This window comes from Choristoneura fumiferana, chromosome Z (genome assembly GCF_025370935.1).
Source record: "Choristoneura fumiferana chromosome Z, NRCan_CFum_1, whole genome shotgun sequence".
Taxonomy (NCBI): Eukaryota; Metazoa; Arthropoda; class Insecta; order Lepidoptera; family Tortricidae; genus Choristoneura; species Choristoneura fumiferana.
Window position 1 is genome coordinate 43,934,856 of NC_133472.1, and position 27,110 is coordinate 43,961,965.

The 27,110-nt window shown below is 39.7% G+C and overlaps 1 protein-coding gene across 4 annotated transcripts; it reads right to left on the reverse strand.

The window, feature by feature from the left end:
* Positions 1-755: 755 nt before the first annotated feature.
* On the reverse strand, positions 756-26,814 carry LOC141437946 (mitochondrial thiamine pyrophosphate carrier-like). 4 transcript variants are annotated; one of them, XM_074101559.1, is made up of 7 exons: positions 26,653-26,814; positions 25,390-25,540; positions 24,619-24,707; positions 20,518-20,713; positions 18,475-18,599; positions 17,142-17,250; positions 756-1,482 (listed from the first exon to the last, which is right to left on the reverse strand). In XM_074101559.1, exons 1-7 carry the CDS (start codon positions 26,730-26,732, stop codon positions 1,252-1,254), a joined length of 981 nt encoding a protein of 326 aa, XP_073957660.1. In that variant the 5' UTR covers positions 26,733-26,814; the 3' UTR covers positions 756-1,251. The 4 variants fall into 4 exon arrangements, with proteins under 4 accessions (XP_073957660.1, XP_073957668.1, XP_073957652.1 ...); XM_074101567.1 differs by having other exon boundaries at positions 1,248-1,482; positions 17,138-17,250; XM_074101551.1 differs by lacking the exon at positions 756-1,482 and adding an exon at positions 4,555-5,833.
* Positions 26,815-27,110: the final 296 nt, after the last annotated feature.

Sequence of the window (27,110 nt, forward strand, 5' to 3'; positions counted from 1 at the left end):
ATAAGGCCAGTCTTTCTTCATACTATAAAGGAGGTAATGGCTGTCGAGGGCTCTCGCTCTATTAATTAACTAATGAGCCAATCGCAAAGTATGAATAAAATAAACAATTAAGGTGGTGCTTATGTTTTTTTCGCCTTTAATAAAAAACATTATGCCGTTATTTATAATAATTATCTACTACAAATATGATTATTTATAGTTCATGGCCTATTACAATATTCATAATAAGTACATTGGTTTAAAATATGGGTTGTGTCTTTACGCACAAACGTTTCAACATTCATCTATTGCCGGAAATCAACGAAGTGTGATGGAAAATGAACACCGCAATAATGTTTGCTGCCGTAAATTTCGAAAACGCGATAGTTACACAGTGATGCGTTTTTGACGCCAGTCGGTGTGTCTTCGAACGTTCAAACTTTACGCATTTTCGACACCGGGCGGTATCATTGCGTATAGAAGAACGTCCCAACTTTATGCGTTTTTGACACCAATCTGTCTACAAGAACGTCATGACTTATGCGATTTTGACGCAACTCTAATAACGCAGCAGCGTGACCTAAGTAGGGCAAATCGACAATTACTGGCCACCGTTCAATAACTGGCCACCTTACACTAAAACTGAATTCTAGTAACCTATAAACATAGTTCATTTTTAGGGTTCCGAAGCCAAAATGGCAAAAACGGAATCCTTATAGTTTCGCCATGTCTGTCTGTCTGTCTGTCCGTCCGCGGCTTTGCTCAGGGACTTTGCACGGATATAAATATTAAAGATGCTGGCAAAAGTGTGGGGTATCGTTAGATAGAACTTTTAAAACCATTACGGGGTTGCTAAGATCATTTTTCAATTCAGTGATATGTTTGCGAAATATTCAACTTTAAAGAACAAACTTTCATTAAAATCGTGCGTCTACCCCCCCCCCTCTAAAATCTAAACTGGTGGATGGAAAAATTAAAAAAAATCAGGATGGTAGTAAATATATCAAACTTACAAGGAAAACTATAACGGTTAAGTTTGCTTGAGAATTATTAGTATAAAATAAGTTATAAAATATACCTAAACTTGGAGGATTCCTCATAAAATACCAAATCCTTAGAAAAATATTACTTTTTTTGTAATGGCTACGGAACCCTTTTGGGCGTGTCCGAAACGCTCTTGGCTGGTTTTAGTATATTAAGCAAGCGTGTAAGGTGGCCAGTGAATAACGAATTGCTAATCGTATTTCTTAATGACTGATGAAATAAAAACTGTTACGGATGATACGCCTTCTTCTCTCTGAGGGCGTAGCATATTAGTTCATATGTGGCAAACAGGCAACCGGATCTGATGTTATGCTCGTAGGAGGTGATAGTCCATCCTCTGTACAGGCCGAAGATACCTTCCTTTTTCGCAGTCATTATAAGACACTCCAACAGATTGTGACACCTGATAAGGTCCCTCGCGGAGGGGGGTGGGGGGGCCTTGTGGTCCTCTTTGTGTGACTGAAAGAGATCAAAACAATGGAATGGAATCATATTTTTAGGTTGCGAGGTTGACGGTTGGGTCAAACTGAACCGGAACATCGTCGCAAAGTGGTTTTTTATTAAATATATTTAGGAGCGCAGGAGTCATTTCCTGTCTCTTTCACCACCACACGACCAGGCGTGGAGTGTGAACCTCTTGAGCGCCAGAACCATCTAGTGACAGCCAATGGAATGCCTCACACGCCACGGGGATCTAATCAAATCTAATTAATCCTTCTGCAATGGAATTCAAAATCAAGTTGATTTGCCGCTGGTTTTTCTGTGGCGTACAGAGCACGTCGGTTCATTTGTTTCGTGGCAGTGATGAGAGGTTAATATTTAAGGTAGGCGTCCACTGATCCGCATCTTACGCTTCGGACGTATCGGATTTGTTGCTTTGTATAGAAATGTGCGATGCTCACGATGCGGACAGGTGGACGCACTTATATGAGTTTCTATACAAAGAATACTACGATCCGTTGCGTGCGATGCGTCCGATGCGTACGATACCGACAAGTGGACGTTTACCTTTAGGGCACTTCGCTTCTAATGAAGTGGACTGCTAAGAAATAGGATTTGAGTACCAGGAGCTATCTTTCTTATCTGCACTTACCTTATGTAAGAAAGCGGCCAAACCCTGGTCTTAGGCACTTGTCCCACCGCCGACGATGAGCGAGAAGCGAGTAACTAGAAACGAGTGGGAGAGCAGCGAGAAGCGAGTGTAGTTTTGTCGCTCGGCTGTAAGCGAGTATTCGCGTGCGACGGGCGATTACTCGCTCCACTCGACTCGCTCGTGCGGGGCGGCCGCCAAGCTGACATCGCTGAGCGAGTATCTATAGCTCAGCGAGTTTTATAGCTCTTGTCGCTGCGACAAAAGATGTAAGAGCGAGTTCTCGCCGACAGTGTGAACAGCCAGCGATCAACTTTTAATATATGTGTCTCTTTTACTCACACAGGATCTTATATCTTTTGTTCGTTTCTTGAGCGAGAAAATAGTCGATAGCCAATCGTTTCCTCGCTGGCGGTGAGACAAGTGCCTTAGCCGGGTTTTGACGTTTTCTACCAAATTAAATACATCTTACTACTGGGCACAAGGTGGTGGCCGTGTGGTATGACCTATGGCCTCTCAAGAAGATCGGATCGGATCGGATAGTTTTTTAAAAATTTACCACGAGCTTTAAGGTGAAGGAAAACATCGTGAGGGAACCTGCACAACCCTGCGAAGCAGTTCAATGGTGTGTGTGAAGTTCTTAATCCGCACTGGGCCCGCGTGGGAACTACGGCCCGAGCCCTCTCATTCTGAGAGAAAGCCTGTGCCCAGCAGTGGGACGTATATAGGCTGGGATGACTGGGCACAAATCTCCTCTCAGAATGAGAGGACTTGGGCCGTAGTTCCCACGCAAGCCTATTGGGTATGGGTGGATTGGGAACTTCAAATACACCATTGAAATTCTTTGCAGGATGTGCAGATTTCCTCACGATGCTTGCCTTAACTTTAACGCTAAATTTCAATTGCAATTTTACACATGAATTCCGAAAAACTCAAAGGTCTGGATTTAAACCAACGATCCTCTTCTCGAAGCCATAGGTGAGACCAATTGGCCATCAAGGCTTTTTTTCATAATCATTATTTTTAATTATTGCGGATAAATTGGCAGCGCCTCTAGTGGTGTCGGCAATAAGTTGATCTCATTGTTAATCATAATGCTTATAAACTATGTTTTTTTTAATACACCTGCACTAAAAGCAAGTACGCTTTCAGCTACGTTATCTTGACAGTATCCCGTGTTCCTCGTACATACATAACCACTTACGTAACCAGCACTGGGTAAGGACCAAATAATTTCCTAACTTAATTAGGTCTTGATGCTTCGTTCGATCAGCTCGCGCTTTATTGTCACAATTGTACCTAATACTCCTCGCTTCGCTCGTCATCGTACCTAATTTTCCGGAATTTAAATTAAATGTAAAAGTGATCAAGTTATATTACCGATACTCTTTGAGGTAGGGAATATTTGCCCCCTTCCAGTGCTGGTTATGTAAGAAGGTTATGTACGGGGAACTGGGTAAATGCAGCATGTCATTCTTAGCAGTTAGTCCAGGGTTTCGTGCCGTAAACTTACTTGAGCAGGCAAAAGCAAACCTACTAGTAAACTTAGTATTGCGGTAAATTGAAATTGAAAATGGTTACCGCATTATGATTGATTTTTTTGGAGTCTTTTTGTATTTTTTATTTCAACTCCAAATTTGTTACTTTTACGGGTATCCCGTGAAACCATATCGAAAATACAAACTGAGACATGGATGCACAGAAAAACCAGAAAAAGAGACCAGCGCTGGGAATCGAACCCAGGTCCTCAGCAATCCGCGCTGCATGCTATAACCCCTACACCACTGCTGGACACCACTACACCACTGCTGCTTGTCCATTCCACTGCTGATTCCCAGCGCTGGTCTCTTTTTCTGGTTTTTCTGTGCATCCATGTCTCAGTTTGTATTTTCGAAATGGTTACCGCCTTAGTTCTAGATTAATCACCAGCGCAGATAAATTTGTGGCACTGTAATTTATAACAGATTGAAGCGTACAGATATATATTATCTAGATTAAATAATATAGTAAAGATTATAAGCTTTGTGTATTTTTGTGTTTGTAGATGATAATATTTGGAGAAGAGAACTGAATCGATTTAAAATTTATTTCATATAACTTAGGAATTATGTTAAATGTTATTGTAACGGATAGCTCACGTCTTAGCTCGACATGTTTCGGGCTATTTCGTAGCTCTTCTTCTCAGGGGGCGCGTGTGTCGCGCGAGCAGAGCGGCAGCGCGTAGTGCGCGTATTGCGGCAGCTGCCGAGTCGCGTGCTCCTGAGGAGAAGGGCTATGTCGAGCTAAACTCGGTTTAAGACGTGAGTTATCCGTTACAATATAATTTACTATGAGTGAGTCTCACGGTAGTTTCATGTTCAAAACTTAGGAAAATGCAAATTTTCTGCAGGATACAGTTATTCTTTACATTATGCCTTTAACAGTACGAGAAAAATAAAAGATCCCACGTTTACAATGTTTTATTCAATTAAGTACTAATATTTATATTTACAGTCCGAAGTTTATCCAATAGAGCGACTTCGCACCATCTTAGATTAAAGCAATTTACACTTTTGAGGATCCACGGAAGTGAAAATTAAAATAAGGCGCTGACGCGGCGACACACTGGCATGTCAAGTACGGTGCGTTTTTGACGCCGGTCGGTATGTATTATTTGGAATGTCACGTTAAGTTTTCGCGATTTTGACGCAGCAGAATTTATGCTGTCTCAGAGTAGTGAGTTCCATATGCTGCGTAAAGATCATTTGACGCAATGTAAAGCTATCATAGTGCAGTTTTGACTTCGGTCTATACTACCTCTATACTGTATTAGTTTCAAATTAAAATCCATTTCGAAAACTTTATTCTGAGCGGGTGCGCTTCAACTTAAGCGATGTAATTCAAACTGAGTATTTTTCTAAAACTACTTGATTGCTTGTTATAAAACATAAGTAAACTTAAACTTTGACCCCTTTGAAACCCAATAAATTTTCCCCTTGTTAGTCATTTACATAATACGAGGGCATAGCGAGGGGGGTAGTGCCTCCCCTCGCTAAGTCGAGCAAAAAAGCGGCACGGCCGTAACGTACCATCCTTTTCATGCACGAAGCTATATAATCCAAGTTCAATAACTTTGACTTACTAAGACAACAAGCTAGATTCCTAAAAATAACTATACATTTATTCCGTCAGTTAGATTTAGAAAAAATATCGGACTGGTATTTTTTCTTTTATCGATGAAACAAAAAAAATATGGACATATAGCCGGTTAAAGTTCCGTGTGACGTAACACACACGTACACTTTTTAACAAGGAGTAACGTCACGGACTGCCTTCTCGAACTTAGACGAAAGATACGCATCCAATATACTACGAAAATCTAATTGACGAACTAAACAGTTTTTTTTATCCAGGAATCTATCCAATTGCTATGACAATACTTCCTTTAAAAAATAACAGACAATTATTGTCAAACTCGACATTTTATGAGAAACAAGAGTATCAAAATTACGGTATTTTCGGTATCAAATGGTCCCTTAGCGCGTGACATATCATTTCGTAAGTACTGAAAGCTATTACACTGGTCATTTGGGCTTTGTACACTGTGACCTTCCATCCTCTATAGAGGCCAAGGAATCCCTCCTTCTTTAGAGTGAGACGCAGACAGTCGAAGAGGTTGTGGCACCGAACTAGGTCTTTCGAGGTCTTAGGCACTTTCACGCTGGGATCTTCTACATGGCTCTGCAATAGGGAATATGCATGTTACCATTGACATTATTATACGGCACTAGACTGGCTGCTTGGAACAGAACGCGCGGCGCATCATCATCAACATTAAGTTGACACAACCCCTGTCACGGACGTCAACACACTATAGTGATACATTCACAAAACCGCGCTGTGAACAAAATTTGTGCGCCGTTTTAATGTAGGAAACATGTCTATACATAGATGTTACACTAGCTTAGTAAGCGAGAACTGATCAGTTTCGTATTGGTACCTAATTAGTGAGCATTTTATTACAGTTTACTAGCCCGTTGCCCGCGATACCGTCTGCGAAGAATTCATTTATCGCTATTCTAACTATGCAATTTTCTGGGATTAAAAATTATTCTATGTATACATACTGAATTTCATCTAAATCGGTTCAGTGGTTTACACGTGAAGAGGTAACAAACAAACAGACTTAGAAACTTTCGCATTTTTTATTAGTGGGATGAACTTGCGAATTTACGAATCCAGACGTTATTCGTGCCGCGGTTTAACCACGGTATGCACTTAACGAGCCAGCGTTGAGAATAAATGTACCTGATTGGCTATTACAAAAGATGGCGGCCATTTGCACAAGCTGTTTACGTTACCAGGTAACACCGGGTAATCAAAATTTACGTTACCAGGTAACACAGTGGTGTGGTAACATTCGTGAATCAAATTATACGGTAGGAAAAATCACGGCATTCAAATCGAGACATGTATTTAACTCTCGTTTGTCCTGCACAATGTCATGCATATTCCCCATTTATTTCCCATCATTTAGGGGATGTTTCACCAACCATTGATTAGTGTTAACTGGCGGTTAGGTGTGATGCCGTCTCTATTTGTTTTGCTCGAGTAGACGGAGACGGCGTCACATTTAACCGGCGGTTAAAGCTAATCAATGGATGGTGAAACAGCCCCTAAAAAACTTATAAATGTAAATTTGAAAGGAGTGTAACTTCCTTCAACGTACAGTGTTTTTAAAAATAATTAGAAATATTCCAGCAGACAACCGTAGTTTAATGTAGATTATTTCAAGATTTTTTTATAATGCTGGTGGTCAACATACGCATACCGGTCAAATTTATGAAATAAGCATTGGTGTGGCAGGACTAGATTAAACTTTGTTTGTCGTCAACAAAATAGTTTCTATACTTAATAATATTAAAAAAAACAACGGTATGGGAACTCCTTTTTTTTAATGACTGTATCTTTTGAGCGTTGACTTAAGTTTGATTTTTCACAGCTTTAGGGGACTGTATACCTGAGTATAGTTTTAATTACAACTCGATGCCTCCACGCGTTCCCGTGGGTCTTGACAGGTGTCTAGTCTAGTCTAGACTTTTCCGGTTCCGTTTTTCCTTTTATGGTACAGATCTGTTCACTCACGTAGGCGTGCTCCTCCACATTTTATATTTTGTAGTTTTAAACGTATCCGTACGACAAGTCTACGTGTGCGTAGCTCGAACGTGTCCTCAGTCGCAAGCATGCCGTCAGTCACGCACACTAAGACTAAGACAACGTGTAATTACGAGGTTTACTCGTGCACATTCATACTTAGCTGTGTAGGGGCGAGCCTTCGTGAGTGAACAGATCTATAAAGGAATTCTAAAAAGCGTTGCTTTTATTTACTAGGGATGTAACGGATGTGGTTTTATCGGAACCGCAAGCGGAACCAGATGTTTTCAATTTAGTTTATCGGAACCAGAAACGGAATCGGAACCGAAAACGGAACCGGAACCAGAATCGGAGCCTGACTGGTAGGTGGACGAAATGTTTAGGGTAGGTCTACAAAGCCTGAGGGTCTATTGCGTAGCATTTCTGACACTCGCGATCACAATCAATGGTCTCCGCATACAAAAACTGTCATTAGATTGTCATCGCGAGTGACAGAAACTTTACATAATTTAGCCTTCTGTTTGTTTTTGATGTACGCCACTCATGTCCAGTCGCCGCGTTAAGCATCGACATCCGATATAACTTCAATTTCAAAAGTAACGGAACCGGAACCAAAACGGATGTTTAATCATCATCCCAGCCTATATACGTCCCACTGCTGGGCACAGGCCTCCTCTCAGTACAAGAGGGCTCGGCCCATAGTTCCCACGCGGGCCCAGTGCGGATCGGGAACTTCACACACACCAAATTGCTTCGCAGATTTGTGCAGGTCTCCTCACGATGTTTTCCTTCACCGCAAAGCTCGTGGTAAATTTCAAATGTAATTCCGCACATGAATTTCGAAAGCTCAGAGGTGCGAGCCGGGGTTTGAACCCACGAGCCTCTGCTTGAGAGGCGATAGGTCAAACCACTAGGCCACCACGGCTTTTTATAATGTTGATGTTTAATATCAAACGGAAATTCCGACTTAACGGAAACGGAATCGGACTTCCGTAACATCCCTGCTATTTACACAATCAAGTAGGTACACGTAGTTGTGGTTGATAACCGTTTCCGCATACTGGATCGGAGTTCAAAGCAAACTGCGCTAAAAGCAGGACCAAGTACGTATCGAATGAAAGGGAGGATTTACAGAGATTTACATCGCGCGGGAGTATTCCGGATAAACCTTACAAATATTACAAATTTAATGTGAAAGTTTCCGAACATGTTTGGTCGTTTGGATGTTTGTCACAATGCCACTCAAGCACGTCTAAACCGCTGAACCGATTTAGATGAAATTAAGTATACAGATAGTTTTGAGTCCCGGGGAAGGACATAGGATAGTTTTTATCCCGGAAAATTGCATAGGTAACAGCTTGTTTATCATATTTAAAGAAACTAACAATTACTTTGCTCACTCGCGGCCTTTGATAGCTATGTTTATGCAACAAATGTGTGTTCATGCAGCTCCTCCACCTCCACACTGTAAGAGCACTCACAAATTACATAAACTCATCTATCATCACCTCACTATTCTGACGTGTTTCGGCATTAATATCTTCAGAGCAACATCGTTCACCATGCTAACAGATGTTATGTATGTGTGTAGTGGTGGTTTGTGTGATTTTTGTGTGTTACAGTGTGGAGGTGGAGGAACTGCATGAACACACATTTTTTGCGTAAACGCAGCTATCATAAGGTCGGGTGAGCAAAGTAATTGTTTTAGTTCATTCATATGGACCCAGTGACGCCTGATTTAATAAATTTATCGTATTTTGTAAAAACGTTTATCATGCTTCTGTTAAGTTCAATTTGAATACAGTCCACGGTTCATTTGTAAAACTTCTATAATACGTGTTGACTCTTGTGTCTTCCTACATATGCATGTACAGTCACCAGCACCAATATCTGACACAACAAGCGTGCTTAAATATCTGATAATAGACCCGGGCGGGTCGATACGTAGCCGCCACATGTCCACGGTGCGGCGACGTCACCCGTTTTCATTACGATACGCAGACGAAATAGTTTACGTAGCAAACCTACACTCACAAAAGTTGTTGCGCAAACCCTACACTCACAAAAGTAGTTTGTGTGAATAACACGAATGTTTGTTCTCGGGTCTTGGATGTTTAATATGTATTTAAGTATGTATTTATCTATATAAGTATGTTTATCCGTTGCCTAGTATCCATAGTAGGTACAAGCTTTGCTTAGTTTGGGACTAGGTCAATTGGTGTCAAGTGTCCCATGATATTTATTTATTTTATTTATTTAAACTTTCCGCTAGAGGCGCTGTCCATGATTGACAAATTGAGATTTTAACGCGATCGAGACGTATTTTGTGAACGGGAAAATACACTAAGCGTACTGACGGCTTAGATACAATATCCTCCCAGCTACATAAGCCCCGTGTCGCCCTACGATTCTATTTCTAGGGCCGGAAGGACGTGTCAGATATTTTTGCACGCTCCGCTGTGGCAGATATTAATGCTGGTGACTGTACATATGTAATGTAAACTCTTTATTGTGCAAAATAAAATCTCTAATTAAGAAAGTCTCTAATTTCTCTCTCTTTTCCTATTCATGTTTTTACTGTATTTTTGTTGTGATACCTACACTGTGTTTTTTTATATATCAATAAATGTTGGGAGTTTTAGTTTGAAAAGAAACAAAACACAATTGACAAACTTTGAGATACAAGAATAATATATTAGTAATAATAAATAATACAAATAAATTTATTTGGTTCAAATTTGTTTAAATTAAATTTAAATTTGTTTGTTTTGTAACAAATAGGATAAATGCGAAAGTTTGTATGTGTGTATGTTTATCATTGTCACTCCTTAACGCTAAAACGGCTGGACGGATTCGAATGAAACTTGGTATGTAGATAGCTGGTCATTTGGAATAATACATATGCAATTTTTTACTCCGATATTCCCACGGGATGTCTGTTCTGTCTGTTCAGCTTGTAGTACCATCATCATCATCATCATCATCATCATCATCATCTTAGTCTATATACGAGCACGTCCCACTGCTGGCCACAGAATGAGTGGGCTTGGGTCGTAGTTCCCACGCGGGCCCAGTGCGGATTGGGAACTTCACACACACCATTGAATTGCTTCACAGGTTTGTGCAGGTTTCCTCACGATGTTTACCTACACCGTAAAGCCCATGATAAATTTGAAATATAATTAACTACGCACAATGAATTTCGAAAAAATCAGAGTGCGAGCCGGGGCTTGAACCCACGATCCTCTGCTTGAGAGGCCATAGGTCAAACCATTCGGCCACCACGACTTGTGCGATGCGTCCTAAAAAAATATATGACTTGCCTTCCTGGGTCAGCAGCTGGGTACGGCCTTGTCATATTAACCGACTTAAAAAATGGTTATCAATTCAGTTGAACTTTTGTTACTTGTTCCGTAGGACGTTTGTATCAGAAATCTGAATTGGAAAAAGAGAAGCACCTTTCTCCCTTTGAGCACTCCCTTTGTGGGAATCAGGGCAGGGATTAAGGGGTGGAAGGAGGGGGGGGGGTTCAAGGTGCCGTTGGACATAGGTCAAGGTAGCTGTGGCCCAGCGAGCACCGAGGTATTATACGTCCAATATTAACCCTTTACCAGGCCCCTTAGAACTAGCGTGTCTTCATACGTACTTTATATACTGTTACAACCGTATTTAACGCCTTGTAAAAAATGTATTTACGAAAGTCGGCGATGTTTCTTTAAACCAGAAATAAAAATGTGGGTTACGGTTATCCCATCGCCTGTCTAAGTAATTAACTGTCATACTCGATTTTGTCTTATTATATTCTTGATCAGGCGAAGGGATATTATTCCTCCCACATCTTATTCTTCAGGGACAGTCTTTAAAAGGAGACTTTACAGCTAGGTACATGAATTCGCTCTAGGTTGAACACAAAAACAGTTTTATTACTTACGCGAGTTTTTATGACACGACAAGACAATTTACCGGGCCATGGGAAGAATAGCTCCCGCACAGTCAAACTATAATAAGGCCATGGGATAATGTCAACCCACATCCTAATTTTGGTCATACACAAAAATACATGAATATATAGCAATGTTTAAGATTACATTACCTTTCAACACTCAAAATCTATAAAATATCAAAAAATTGTTAATTATTGGTAATTGATCTATGTACTCCTGTTTCATAAAAATTAAGGAAAGTGTTCCAATTTCTCCGTAGTTTACTGAAATTAGAGTTCAAGTGAATCTAAACGGCTGCCAAAGATATATTACGCGATTTAGAAGCGTGTTGTGAATGAAGATAATAAAATACTATTTTCAGGGATCGACAAAATATTTTGTAGGAGGTTTGGAGTTAAAACCTGACTACGGTAACCGATATAAGATGTGGGAGGAATATATCCCTTCGCCTGGTAAAGGGTTAAGGTTGACATTGAACAGGGCTTCAATGTAGTAATCCTACTAATATGCGAAACTTTGTTGCTGTTGCTGTGTCTGTATGTTTGTTACTCATTCACGCTAAAACGGCTGGACGGATTTAAATGAAATTTGATATGTAGATAGATGGACATATGGAATAGAACATAAGCTACTTTTTATCCCGATATCCCCACGGGATAAAAAAATTAAATATTTGATAGGAACTTTAGGATTAGGACTGGACTGGACTGGACTTTTACTTAGGATTAGGACTGAAGTCTTTTAAGTTCAAAGTCCCGCAAATATGAGTCGAGTTCTCAAAATGTTGACTTCAAAAACTTGAGTCTTTACCAACACTAATGAGGGCTATCGTTTTTTGTCTCACTAGATGGCGCACTGTTGCGTGAGGTTTTTCAGTATGGCTTTCAAAGTCTGTTATTACGGGTGTGAAAACAAAGTTTAGATTTAAATCATATTTAATACACCTTAAAACCGTATCATAAAAATATCGAGCATGCCACAGTGTTGCATAGTCCCCGTTTTGTTCGGAAAGTTCGGAAAGACAAAACTGTCTCAAAACACAGACATTCATTGCCCCGGAACGCATATTTGCCATAATTAATTTCAGGTATTGCAAAATATTCACAAAATTATTCTAATTATAGATAAACCCGCGTAGCTCACCCAAAAACTATGAGATTTTATTTGACATTTCGGAGACCTCACGCTACACTAGCGCCTCTAGCGGCGAATTCATACGCGATAGCTTTCATTACGGTCATGTCATGATACGGTGTGGTAGGTAGAGACCTTAAGAGTGAAAGCCAATATGGCACTGTATATCTAGTTTAGCTAGAGTCTAACACAAGTTTCAAATCAGAATTACTGTGCAGAAATGGTTTGGACGCACTATAACCATTTACGTAACAGCTGGTTATATCATAGTACAGGATCCCACCTTATTTTTTTAAACCGCATTTTTTTTTATAAATCAGCGAGCACCGAACATACAGTATCCTGTATGTGCATTTTCTCAATAAGGGAAAATTATGTAAAATTTCTTTGAGAAATAAAGTTCTGTAAACATAAGTTTACAGTTTACCTATAGGAGTTCGTAGGATGTGTTTATATTTATGTTGTTATTTTAATTTTTTTTTACACTTGCAAATTTTGACACAATTTAGCCTGACTGGATTTTCAATTTTTTTTCTTGTACTTATTTTAAATTTTCTGCGGAATAGGAGGTAGGTACTATATAATTTTTTTTTTGAATTTTTTATTGTACCATTTTGTCGGCATAGTTTACGTACATATACATTCGTGCAAAATTACAGCTTTCTAGCACTGATAGTCCCTGAGCAAAGCCGTGGACGGACAGACAGACAGACAGACTTGGCGAAACCGGCGAGCAGGGGGGGGGGGGGACAGTCGCCTATACCGTACTAATTCATGTCGATAGCGCCGCCATCTCCTTTATCTAACCTAAAATAAAACAGATTGTTGTCGTTTGTTTCAGATAGATGTCACTGAAAGCTTGAGATCACAAAATTTTATTTATTAAAAAATATTTTGTCGTTGATAATTACCGCAAAAATGAACTTTATTTTCGAAATTGACAATCGTATTGTAATTTCTAATATAAAAGTCACATAATTGTATCCGCTCAGTCGTTACAAATATTTTTTGTGTAGCAACCCTCTATGTCAGGCCAGGCGTCTATTCGCGCTCAACAAGGAACAAGATGGCTACGTTGCAATCGAAACTCGTGCTCAGACCACATAAAAAGTAAAGACAGTGCTGCAAACGGAAAATTGAGGCTGGTTTAAACTTAAGAAGACTGAATTCAAGCGGTCTCACTTCTCTTTGCAGCCCTGTTTTTAGTTTTTATGTGGTTTGAGCTGGGAAGCAAATCCAGTAAAGTAAAAGAATACCTGTGACTATTAATAGCTATACGTATGGATGGATATATACATCAATGGTACTAGTTACGAAATGCAGACGGCGCTTCAAAATCGTCTGCATGAATGAGACGAGAGAGGGCTCTCTTTTCCCCGTATATTATACTACTCTTTGCCGGCGAGGCCGTTTTTGCCATTTTGCCTACGGAACCCTTAAAAGATAGTCATTTCATACTGAGATACGACATTTGTTGTAAGTAGGTATTTGGTGGTTAGTGACTTTTGTCACCTGACGATTTGTTCTCGCACTCTCGCGTATCTCGGATCACGGATCTCGCACTAGCTTTATAAGTTATGGCCGGTGTGCGGAAGGATAAAACGTCGGTTGTCTGCGGAAAATTGTTATTTTGTAATGTATATTTGCTTCCTTTAGTTTTATTGCTTTCTTTGGCATTTCGTTATGATTTCTTTGGCAGATATACCTATGGAATGAACTAAAAGAATTTCCTTGCTCACCCGCGACCTTACGATAGCTAAGCTTATGAAAAATATGCGTGTTCATGCAGTTCCTCCACCTCCACACTGTAAGAACACACACAAATCACACAAAACCATCTATCACCACCACCACACTACACTGACGCGTTTCGAACTCAACCAGAGCTCATCTTCAGAGTGACACACCGTACACCATGCTACCAGTTGTTAATTCTTTTAGTTCATTGATATGGACCTCCGCAAAGTAACGCCTGATTCAATAAATTACCTATGGAATGCCAATATGCAACTACACACTACAGAACCGTGTTGTAATGACATTTAACGTCATCATCGAAACAAAATGATTTACTATGATAAGGTTCCATGGTGGCCCAGGAATCAAACTGGAGGAAATTGAACCGTGTACCAGGGTGCGACCTTTTTTTATAATCAAATTAGTTGTTTCTTTGGCGGATGTATGGAATGTCAATTGTAATCTAGTAGTACAAAGGTTCCATCCTGGCATGCAATTTAGTTTCTTTGACCCGGCATACTACTAACTCACTTAATAATACTTGTATTTTTGTTATAATTAAGGATACTTAGTAGTATACATATCATTTAATAATATTGTAAATCTGTTTTAAAAAAAATATATACCTCGTTGAGTTTCTTGCCGGATTCTTCTCAGCAGAGGTTTATCCGAACCGGTGGTAGATTTTTTTTTGACATTCATAAGTGCTTGTTATAGCCTAAACTGAATAAAGATATTTTGACTTTGACTTTGACTTTTTTAGTAATGGTCCTAATAAACAAACTTTCATATAATACTAAAAAAAAAAGATTTTTCCTTTAATTAGCACGCAATGTATCACTAACGATCATTAGGGTAAATCGTCAAATTATTGGCCACTACTAACTGGCGACCTTATACTAAAAACCTAAACATAAAAATATCTTTTTTAATACAATCTTTTTTTGCTGACTGCATACCAAATTTCAAGCCGACGACCTGGTTAAGGTCGCGGGATCGCGGTGGATGCGGAAAGCACAAGACCGGTCTGAGTGGGGAGACTTGGGGGAGGCCTATGTCCAGCAGCGGACGTGTTTCGGCTGACATGATGATGATACGTGATGACGTGCTGTGCGAGGATAGGTAAATCATCATCATCATCATCATCCCAGCCTATATACACGGGACAATCACGGGACAATTCACACATTCATTTCATTCACCAATTGACCTAGTCCCAAAGTAAACTTAGCAAAGCTTGTGTTATGGGTACTAAGCAACGGATAAATATAATTATATAGATATAGATACATACTTAAATACATATTAAACACCCAAGACCCGAGAACAAACATTCGTATTTTTCATACAAATATCTGCCCCGACACGGGAATCGAACCCGGGACCTCAAGCTTCGTAGTCAGGTTCTCTAACCACTAGGCCATCTGGTCGTCAAATATACGTCCCACTGCAGGGCACAGGCCTCCCCTCAGAATAAGAGGGCTTGGGCAGTACTTCCCACGCGGGCCCAGTGCGGATTGGGAACTTCACACACACCATTGAATTGCTTCGCAGGTTTGTGCAGGTTTCCTCACGATGTTTTCCTTCACCGTAAAGCTCGTGGTAAATTTCAAATGTGATTCCGCACATGAGTTTTGAAAAACTCAGAGGTGCGAGCCGGGGTTTGAACCCACGATCCTCTGCTTGAGAGGCGATAGGTCAAACCACTCGGCCACCACGGCTTCTAGGTATATAAGGCGTTTGTTTTGGTTCATAAAAACACAATCCTTGCAACAACATCCTCGCACATCATTGGTGAGAACGCAACCTTAGCCGGTTTCAGACCGCTACGTTTCCATGGAAGTGCACCTTCATGAATAAATACTTTATACAAACTAAACTAGTCAGTATACAAATATTAAATACCTACTGAGATAGGGTAAATCAGCAATTACTGGCTACCTTATACTAAAATGAATTCTATGTATAGGTGGCCAGAATCAGTTTTAGTATAATGTGACCAGTAATTGACACCTCATAGGTTTCAGAACGTCGCTACGTTTCTATGGAAGTGTACCTATAAACAAATACTACCTACTAAACTAAAGCCGGATTTCTAATTTCACGGAAAAAATGTAAACAAAGTTTCGTCATTGTCAAAGTGACTTTTCAGGGGATTTAAAGGTATGGCCCCGCTAGAAATATTATATAAAGTTCTGTTGTTACCATGTTTTGTCTATTTTCGGTAAAATAGTTGTTTTTAGCCGTGGTGGTCTAGTGGTTTGACCTATCGCCTCTCAACCTCAAGGTCGTGGGTTCGAACCCCGGCTCGCACCTCTGAGTTTTTCGAAATTCATGCGCGGAATTACATTTGAAATTTACCACGAGCTTTCCGGTGCACCTGCACGAAGCGATTCAACGGTGCGTGCGAAGTTCCCAATCCGCACTGGGCCCACGTGGGAACTATGGACCAAGCCCTCTTGTTCTGAGAGGAGGCCTTTGCCCAGCAGTGGGACGTATATAGGCTGGGATGATGATGATGATGAGTTGTTTTTACGGGAGACAACTTATAAAAGTCGTCTTTTGACCTAGAAGTACTCGGACTGGAGTCCATCCTTTCATACAACAATGAAAGAACAACAAAGGAAACCCTAACAATTAACAAAATAACTACAATCAAAATATAACACCAATGTGGACAGTAAAAAAAATAACAGAACAAGAGTCACTGGAAAACGATTACGAATTCAGTCTCGAAAGTGCATTGAGTGACGTCTCGCGTCAAGCGGCCCACAGCTTAAAAGCCCGGGTGTAATACCAGGACAATAAATAAATTATGCATACGAAAACAGTATTCTCTTTGTAAATTAATATATCAAAGTGCAAATGCCAAAATAAAGAAATTCATCAGTAAATTAAAATATTTTATCTCGATTAAGAAATACAATTTTTTAATGGGAAGTCGATTTCTGGCAAGCAAGACTAAATATCTTGAATTCTGCGAATGTTTTTTGATAACGGCAACACTTCTGTTTACGTTTTTTCCATGGTTTAAAAATCCGAGCTTAGAGCAAATAAGTATACAAATATTAAATACCTACTGAGATTTGGAGTCGCCGCTTCGCCAGATCGAACGGGTACGTGAATGTTTTGGCGAGGAACCCGGCGAGCGAGCCGGCGGCGGTGCTAGCCAGAAGGACGTACTCCGGCCTGTCAACACAATTGACAAGATTTCATTTTTTTAACACCTGTAAATTACTACAGGAATCGAAAGAGTTTTGCCTCCTGAACATGGGAAAATATTCATCATAATTGATTTCTCCATAATTAAAAAAATACAAAAATTGAAAAAATATGTCTGAATTTTCCAATACTGCCACAGAATATATATGTTTCCTTTGCCCATTTCACCAGAAAAAGGAGCTGTCATCATTTTGACAACGTCTCTATGCAACGTCTACGTCAGATTTACGTGGTCTTTTTTTTAAGAGACTAGACAAAAGTAATGGATCTATTGTGTGGTACTTTTGGAGTTTGGCCTTTTAGAATAAGCACATCTTAAAAAAATTGTAATAAATTAATAAATAGTTGTAGTGAAATTTTAAAAATATCAGCGTTTTTCTCTTTCCAAACAGAATACAGAGAACGAATCAAATTATAGTCTTAGAAATATGAAATCTTGTCAATTTACATACAGTCTGGACTGTATAAGTACGAAGGCCAGCTTATCTAAAATCAAACAATACATCTTTAGATTGGGGACACGGATATGGCTAAAGGAAACATACTACTAAAAAGCGATGCTACTCCACGAGTCCGACGCATCTATCTGCATCTGACCATCCATACTAATATTAGATGACAATGTAAGTATAGTTAGACCCGTCTCCCAAGCATGCTAGTAGTCATCATCATCATCCCAGCCTATATACGTCCTACTGCAGGGCACAGGCCTCCTCTCGTAATGAGAGGGCTTGCAGAAACTAAAAAAATACAAAAACAAAAAATACAAAAAGATTCCAAAAAACCTATCTTAATTTGATTGCTTAATAACGATATCTCTTGTCCGGGTGAGCGGTTAGGTCCAATGGAATGCCGAAAGTTTCTCGATGAGGGCTACGGTATAGATGTCGCTAGCGTCACTGCTTAAGTGGCTAAATAAGAAACAAACAAGCTGAGACATGTGGTGCATAGGGGAAATTCGTGTCTGTACCGTTGTCCAGCGGTGGTGTAGCGGTATAGCACACGGCACGGAATGCCGAGGACCTGGGTTCGATTCTCAGTGCTGGTGTTATTTTTCTGGTTTTTCTGTGCATCTATATTTCAGTTTGTATTTTCAATTTAGGTTTTACGGGATGACCGTAAAAGTAAAAAATTTGGAATTGAAATAAAAAATACAAAAAGATTCCCAAATACCAATCTTAATTTCCTTACTTATAGACGTTCCCGGAGGTGGAGTGCACGCAATGCTCGCCTTGGCACTTCGGGGCGACGTACTCCAGGATCAGGGGCTGGACGAACTTGAACACGCCGAAGGATATGCCGCACGACGGGCCCATCTGCGGGAGAATCATCAACATGAAAATCGTCATCAAAATAAGTAACTATTGATATAGAGTTGTTTTAGACGACCAGATGGCCTAGTGGTCAGAGAACCTGACTACGAAGCTTGAGGTCCCGGGTTCGATTCCCGTGTCGGGGCAGATATTTGTATGAGAAATACGAATGTTTGTTCTCGGGTCTTGGGTGTTTACTATGTATTTAAGTATGTATCTATCTATATAATTACATTTATCCGTTGCTTAGTACCCATAACACAAGCTTTGCTAAGCTTACTTTGGGACTAGGTCAATTGGTGTGAATTGTCCCGTGATATTTATTTATTATTTTATTTAGCTTCAAATATCTTCAAACGTGCATAGCAGGTGTCGGGAGAAAAACCACCAGGCTGAAGTGGGGCTGGGCTGGCCATATCTGCCGCATGCACTCGGAGATATGGGCAATTGGGCACTGGTTACGACCCAGTGGGCGCCCCTAGATGGTCAACGGAGGCGCGGCAGACCGAGACGGAGGTGGCGGGACGACTTGGACGCATTCAGAAACGACTGGCAAAACTTAGCTGCCGACAGGGGAAGTTGGAAATCCGAGAGGCCTTTGCCCAGCAGTGGGACATAGAAAATGGCTAACAAAAAAAAAAAAAAAAACTGAAATAAGTCAAATTTTAAGAATTTTACGATTTTGGTATCAAAACAAAATGCAAATAAAGTAAATATACCTACTCTCCTATCTAAGAGAGTAGAGTGGATTTACTCGAGTTTGAAATTAAGCGTCTCATTGTCATTTTATCGCTCAAAATTTTGCGTTTTAGGGTACACTTACTAGGTTAGTAGTAATCTTATGTAAATTTGCATAATATGCATTAAATTATGCCTATTATAAGGTGAGGTTTAACAAAATATTTATTTCTCAAATGATCAAAACCGTTTACATATGAAATATTATTATTATTTGACTATTCTAGTTAAGAGAGGGTAGCATACAAAAAGAAAATCCAAAAGCGGGTAGGCGATTTTTTACGAATAATTTCTTTTTATAACACAATTTAAATCAAATAACTTTTATTTTAAAATGGTTGTTTAAACTGAATTTTGAAAGTTACGCGCCAGGGTGCTGCTGGTGAAACCTAGTAATATTAAGTTTATGAGTGAAACAGATGATTTACTGTCATTTAGTGCAAATGGAAAATGGACAACTCGAAATTATACGTCAAAGCAGAAAAATACACACACACACACACACACACACACACACACACACACACAAACATCACGCCTGTATTCCCAAATGGGGTAGGCAGAGCACACGAAACGTTACCGCTTCGGAGCCACTTTTAGCAATTTTAGGTTTAAAGTTTGACAAAAACGGTACAATAGTGACAAGTTGCTAGCCTGTCGCCTACGACCTTAACCTTATATCCTTTGTCGCCTCTTACGACATCCACGGAAGAGATGGAGAGGGTAATTAAAAAAAAAAACAAAAAGCAAAAAGCAGAAAAATGACAATTTGAAATAGGTGCATCAACAAGGAAAATCGGCCATCTGGAATATAGTCGAAAATTAAATCTTGTCCCATGGTAAAATTGAATGTAGGTACGCCGAAAAAAAAACGACCACTTGTACTTACGTACACTCGGAAATATGACGAATTATAAATATCTTCCACCCGAAATCATTTGTTTTGATCCTACGTATCAAGTTATTAGTTGATACGAGTACAGACAACATTCATTTATTGCTTATTTCATTTTGCTCATACTTTATAATGGACAATATTCCATTTGGGTTGAATTAATTTACAACAAAAATAAATTTTATAATACAAAAGCTTTTGGTTTTGGTCCAAATTCAAAATGGTCGATTCAAGTGGACGATTTTCCATTCACACCGAAGGACATTGTAAATCAAACAGATGTCTTACTTGCAACAGCGAAGCCCCCAGGCCCTCGTAGAATGCCAGTATGCCCCCGCTTGCGTACACACGCCGCGCCCCCGACAGTATCCCCCCGTACTGTGCCTTGACCAACATCTGGCGCACCCTGATCACCTCTATAGGAATGACCAACGTCGCACTGCAGCAGCCGGCGAATATCCCACAGAAGAATAGGAAGAAGCCTCTGGAATATTCAGTTAAATGGGTCATTAAAGTTTATAGTGTAGCTGGTTGCCATGGTAACGTGTCCTGGGTCACTTATTACAAGTATGACTTTAAAGAGTAGGTACCTACAAAAAAAGTTAGGAATTGTGACAGTTTTAAAGCAATTCCTTCGTGGCTTATCTCATATTGAAATCGTTAAAGGTAATAAATCAGGACGTTAGAACGTTTCATCGGTAAAATAAAAAAAAATCGTTTTCTTTTTACCTGAATACATTTAATTTAATGAAGACTATTTCTATTGTCTTGAGTATTTATAAAAACCATTCTTTCACAAGGGATGCTATAATATAAAGAATTATAATTATTAGAAAGATAGATAGATAGAAAAAGTTTATTTCTGCTAAGAGTTACATTTTTAATTTACATTTGTTGTGCCAAACTACAGAGCAGTTTGTCGGCACTTTAGCTCTTGGTTTATAAAGTTACAAAACACAAGTAACGCTTAACATAGGATAATTAGTATTAAGACTTGCTATGGTTAGTGTTATGTTATGACTTAAGACAATAAAAAGATTTTTCTGTTTTTGTTTTTATACTATTAGAAAAACCAGACATTTTGAATTACAAGCATGCCATTATACCACGACTTATTATTAAAAAAATAATATTTTAATTATCTATAAAGATTTTTTTCAATTTCAACTTAAATATATGTTATAATTATCGTTATACCAATGAAACTGACGTCACCTAGACGTGACCCCTATTCCCGTGCGTTTAGCCCTTCTACCACAGAATAAGTAATAGCACAAGTTTTTAAACATGAAACTACCGCGACACTCACTCATATTAAATATATTGACCCGGATAACTCACGTCTTAAATCGAGTTTAGCTCGACATGTTCCGGGCGCGTGTTGCAGCAGCCGCTGAGTCGCGTTGCTCCGAAGACGAATGGCTACGGATTAGCCCGAAACATGTCGAGCTAAACTCGATTTAAGACGTGAGTTATCCGGGTCAATATATTTAATAATAGTGCTTTTACGTTAAAATTGCACCTAGTTAGGCTTTTTTACTTCAATAATAACTAGAAAAAATAATAAAATTTTTTTTTTTTAATTCACCATTAAAATATTTACAGTTTATAGACCGATTAACGCAGCTCAAAATTGAAAAAAAGAACAGTTAGGCCCTTGTACAGTCAAGGGCAAAAATAAGTACATATGTATTCGAACCACTCAAAAATATGTTACTACGGCCTTATTGCGTCAAATTAGGAGTCTGTGGTACTTATTTTTGAAATTTTGAATAACTAAGTTCATATTTTTCTTCATATTAGTCTGTTTGGTATTTGTTGCTTGAAATAAAGGGTTTCATCATCATCTCAGACTGTATATGAGCCACAGCAAAGTACAGGCGGTAGAATTATTAGATATTCTGTGGTACAGGCCTCCTCTCAGAACAGGAAGACTTGTGCCATAGGTAGTTCCCAAACTTCAAACTTCAAACTTCTTTATTTGCACAGAATAATACAGTCAAAAAGATGGTTTATAATTATATCTTACCTACTGTTCGGAACTTATTCTGCTATAAGTATTATTTATGATAAAAAACAAATACTAGCATGCAAATGTTATAAATTATTTGAAAGAAAAGTTTTTACATCATAATACTGATCCAAGTGGACCCATTGGGAATTTAACTGAAAAATAAATGGTTATGAGATATTGAACTTTGATATGGTACCGTAAACTGCTTCAACTTTGCCCTCTGGCCCCAACATTGCCTGATTCTATTTGGAGTCGATAACTAGCACCCTTCCAGGTTTTTAAACTTTTATCCTCCCCGTAATAATAATTCCCGTGTAGATAAAAGTTTAAAACCTATAAGAGTGCTAAGTTATCGACTCTAAATCGAAGAAGGCAATGTTGGGGCCAGAGGGCAAAGTTGAAGCAGTCTACGGTAATGTCAGCGGTTTTTGTAAATTTGCCGGTTGCGCTATCGATACTCCTGTAAAAAAAGTTTGAGCAAAGTGTTGCATCGACCAATAAACAGCTAATGGTTTACCAGGGACCGCTCTTTTACAAGCTTTTATTTATTTCATCTGTCCCGTTGTCTGTCTGTAGTCAAATCTTGCAAGTTAAATTCAACCAACTTGGATTGACTTGAAATTTGGCATACTTATGTAAATTGTGTGACAGTATAATAATCTGGTAGTGACATCCTTGTCCGGCCAGGATCGTCTCCGCAGGACGGAACTCTTCAACGGTTAGTGGCATCGACTTGAAATTTTGTATGCAAATGTAGTTTGGGTGGCAATGCAAGTAAAGTCGACAAATAGTACAGTCAGCAAAAAGCTTGTGTTAAAAATGTTTTTTTTTTTACCAAAGACTCATCTAATTTGCATTCTTTAGTGGTTTGCGTATTTATTTTGCCTCTAAATGTAAAAGAAAGAAGCCATTCAATGAAAGCCGACGATTCTTTAAAATACTGGTATTCTTCTTAACACATAATTTTTAATAATGATATTTTTTTTTAAAACTCATACTATTTAATTAAAATTTAAAATTAAAATCGCAATCAATACATAATCATAATAATCATTATCATTTCATTAAAGCCCTCTTGTTCTGAGAGGAGGCCTTTGCCCAGTAGTGAGACGTATATATGGGCTGGGATGGAATAATAATAATTAAAATGGTAAACATAACATGTTATTAAAATTAATATTAAGCATATAACACGAAGTATATGGGACTAGAGCCTGAAATAAACGTTAAATTATTATTATTATTATTATTATATATATAATTCAACATAATTATTGTCACTATTTTATCTAAGTAGTTTTCCGATTGATTGACATTTCGTGTGCCATCGTATCCTAAGGCCGCGGCCGCATTAAATCGCTCGACGCTCATTTCCAGTGTCAAATCTGGTCACTTGACTATAGCGATATAAAGCTGAAAATGATGAGCTTTATAGCTGAAAAAAAACCTTCAATTTCGGCAAAAACACTGTTATTTTTTCATTCACTCCAAATTCTTTTACCTATTTGTACCACTGCCACGACTGCTACTAAATGAGATTAAGCAATCAGCTTCCAAGACCAAGATCATTCCTGCAAGAAGCCATCTTGTCGCTGCTGCTCGACGCGGCGACTTGACGCTACTTTTTGCGAGTCGCGGGAAATTCAAAATCACCTTCAAAATGGGATCACGTGACCAGATTTATCGCTGCAACCGAGCGACGAGCGACTGCATGTCGGGGCACCTTAAATGAGGTTCGACTTTTCGCGACGGACAACCATTACGCAATACAGGTATACAGGTACAGGTGATATACAGGTTGGAAAGTTGAGATGGGGCAACAAGGGCAGGTTCTCGAATGGCGTCCGCGGGCCGGGAGACGAGCTGTCGGTAGGCCTCCAACAAGATGGAGCGACGACTTGGTTAAGATCGCGGGATCGCGGTGGATGCGGAAAGCACAAGACCGGTCTGAGTGGAGAGCCTTGGGGGAGGCCTATGTCTAGCAGTGGACGTCTTTCGGCTGACATGATGATGATGATGAACAAGGGCAGCTAACTAGATCCCTTGCTCCTACGCGAAAATGCTCTTAGGAGACCTTTACTAACTTGTTGAGTAATGACATTCACAGTTTTTTGATAAAATGTACAGTCAGCGAAAAAATCGGCAGATTTGACTTGTTTTTATGCCAATCGGTCCCAGTTTTTAAAGGATTAAAACACTCTTTGAGACCAACTGAGTACTGGAACAAACACAATCAAAGAAAACTTTTTCCATACAGGTAAAAGTTAGTAAAGGTCTCCTAAGAGCATTTTCGCGTAGCAGCAAGGGATCTAGTAGCTGCCCTTGCTGCCCCATCTCAACTTTCCACCCTGTATATTTAGATGATGTGAACTTACTTGTTGTCTGGATGAATGGTGTTCATCACATACTTCGTAGTCAATTCGTACACGTAGAACTGACTACTGACTGCCAGGATGGAGTGTAACTGGAAGAATTTCTAAGATGAGCGGGTGAAATATAACCCAATAAGGGTCTACGCTAACTGACAAAGTTTGCACGGAGCGGCTGGACGCCTATATATTGAACGGTTGTACGATGTTTTACAGACAACATTTAACAGAATTTCGTTTAACAGACATTTTTTTCTCATAATTATCGTTACATAGAATAATCAATACGCATAACACTTACATTGAAAAAAATTAAATCATTGATTTTGTTACAAATATAAAATTTGTTCAGATATTTATATCACAGAATAACCAATCAAATATTCATTATTGGCATATTTTATTATTTAGTTAATACAAAACATAACCAAGAAATACATGCAATTCGTTTTTGATGTGGTCGCAGTTCTAATCTAACCTAAACAACTTTTCTGGTAGCGATTTCTAAGCTATTATGATATATTTTACCGAACAAACAATATTTGCTGAAATATAATTCTACAATTAAGTTTGATAAATAATAAATGAGATTATAAAATTCATTGAACAGTTTTTCTATTAAATATGTTTCATTCAAGTAAATATTACTAGAAAATAATATTTGAACTAAAAATACAAGACCCAAAATATTATATGAATCATTTTTTGTGTTCTGTCTATGAAAGGGGGAACACCCATTGGTGGACGTCCCACACTGAAGATATTAAATGCTAATACCTGTCCCAAGTTATGTCCATGCCAGAATGCCGTGACGCCTTCTTCCTTCAGGATGGCCCTGGTGGTCGGGAAGAATCTCCTGTTGCCAGTTGCGGGCTTCTTCTGGAGCTGGGTCCTCAATTTGATGATGTCCAGGGGCTGAGTGATGAATCTGGAGAAAAATGGACTCTGGATTTCAATCGAGTTTAGACGCTAGAAGTGGGGGAGACCGAGGAGGGTTATGCTTATGACATCGTCGAATTTTGGGAACTTATTTACTGCTAGCAAGCTCGCAACAGCGCGTGTTTGATAGCTCGAGATTTGAACTAAAAAACGCGAGCTGTTGCGAGCTTTCTAGCAGGTAATAAGTTCTAAAGAATCGACGTTGTCACTACTCTCGCAGTGGTAGGACCTTGTGCAAGGTCCGCCTGGATTGCTTCCACCATCTTGCTTGCTAATCCTGCCGTGAAGCAGCATTGCTTGCACTTCGGCGTGGAGTAAGTTTATCAGCACCTTAAGGTAGTGAAGGGGAAATAATGGATATTTATGTTTGGAATCGGCCGTACTTTTTTTTTTTTATACGACAGGAAGGCAAGCGAGCAAGTGGGTCTCCTGATGGTAAGAGAATACCACCGCCCATAAACATCTGCAACACCAGATGATGTGTGCACACACACACACGCTGTTTAACACATAGGCGGTCGCAATCATATTAACCATCTCTTTCTACCCTTATGCGTTATCTCGTACAGTCACCGGCACCAATTACTAACTCAACACACCGCATACATGAGAGTGCGGTGGGCTGTATACATATGAACAACATCAAACCTAAGCGCCTGCGCACGACCAGATGCCTACTCCGAAAATTGGAATTCGTATCGTATGGTCCCGTTCACTCTCGTTTCAAATAGTATAAGCGTCAGAAGGACGGAACGACACGAACTACGATTTTGGAATTTCAGAGTAGCCCCGCAGTCCCGCGCCCGTCGTCGGTGTGATGTCATATACAGCCACGTAAATAGACCCGTCACGCTTTCGACCCGACCTGCACCCGCCAGCGGTGTGAACACTCACATACAGCTACGACATAAGGCCCGCCGCACTCTCGACCCGACTTCCGCCCGTCCCGCCCCGCGCCCGCCGTCGGTGTGAAGTTGTTCATATACAGTCATGTAAATAGGCCCGCTGCAGGCCCAACTCGACCCGCTCCCGACCCGCTCGCGCCCTGTGTTGCGCTTTACCTGGTAACGCAACCCGGCCCGCTGCCGCCCTGTGTTTTACCTGGTAACGCAGCCCGACACGCATCCAGCAATGAGCTTCTGATTCGGCGAGAGGATGTCATCTTTCTCGTAGCCGACCATAATTTACGACCATTTTTCCGGAGGGGATGGTGGCGAGAACATTATTTTGATTTCATATCGGGTATGTTTTGCGTCAACTGACACTGCGTTGTGACTGATGTTTTTTTTTTATAAGTTTGACGGTTTGATCATTGTCAATAATAGTAGAATTTTGGCGTGTAGTAAAAAGCATATAATATGGCTTAGTGTGTCTTTGAAACTCGCATTCATAAGGCAATCCTACGGCGAATCCTACTATAAAAATCCCATAAAGAAACGGCCACACCGCTGCTTAAAAAATGGCGACCACATAGCGACGGTACGGAATCGCAGTGACGCATGGTATGCGCACCATTTTTATCGCATGCTCTCCACACCGCTGCTTAAAATACGTAACCG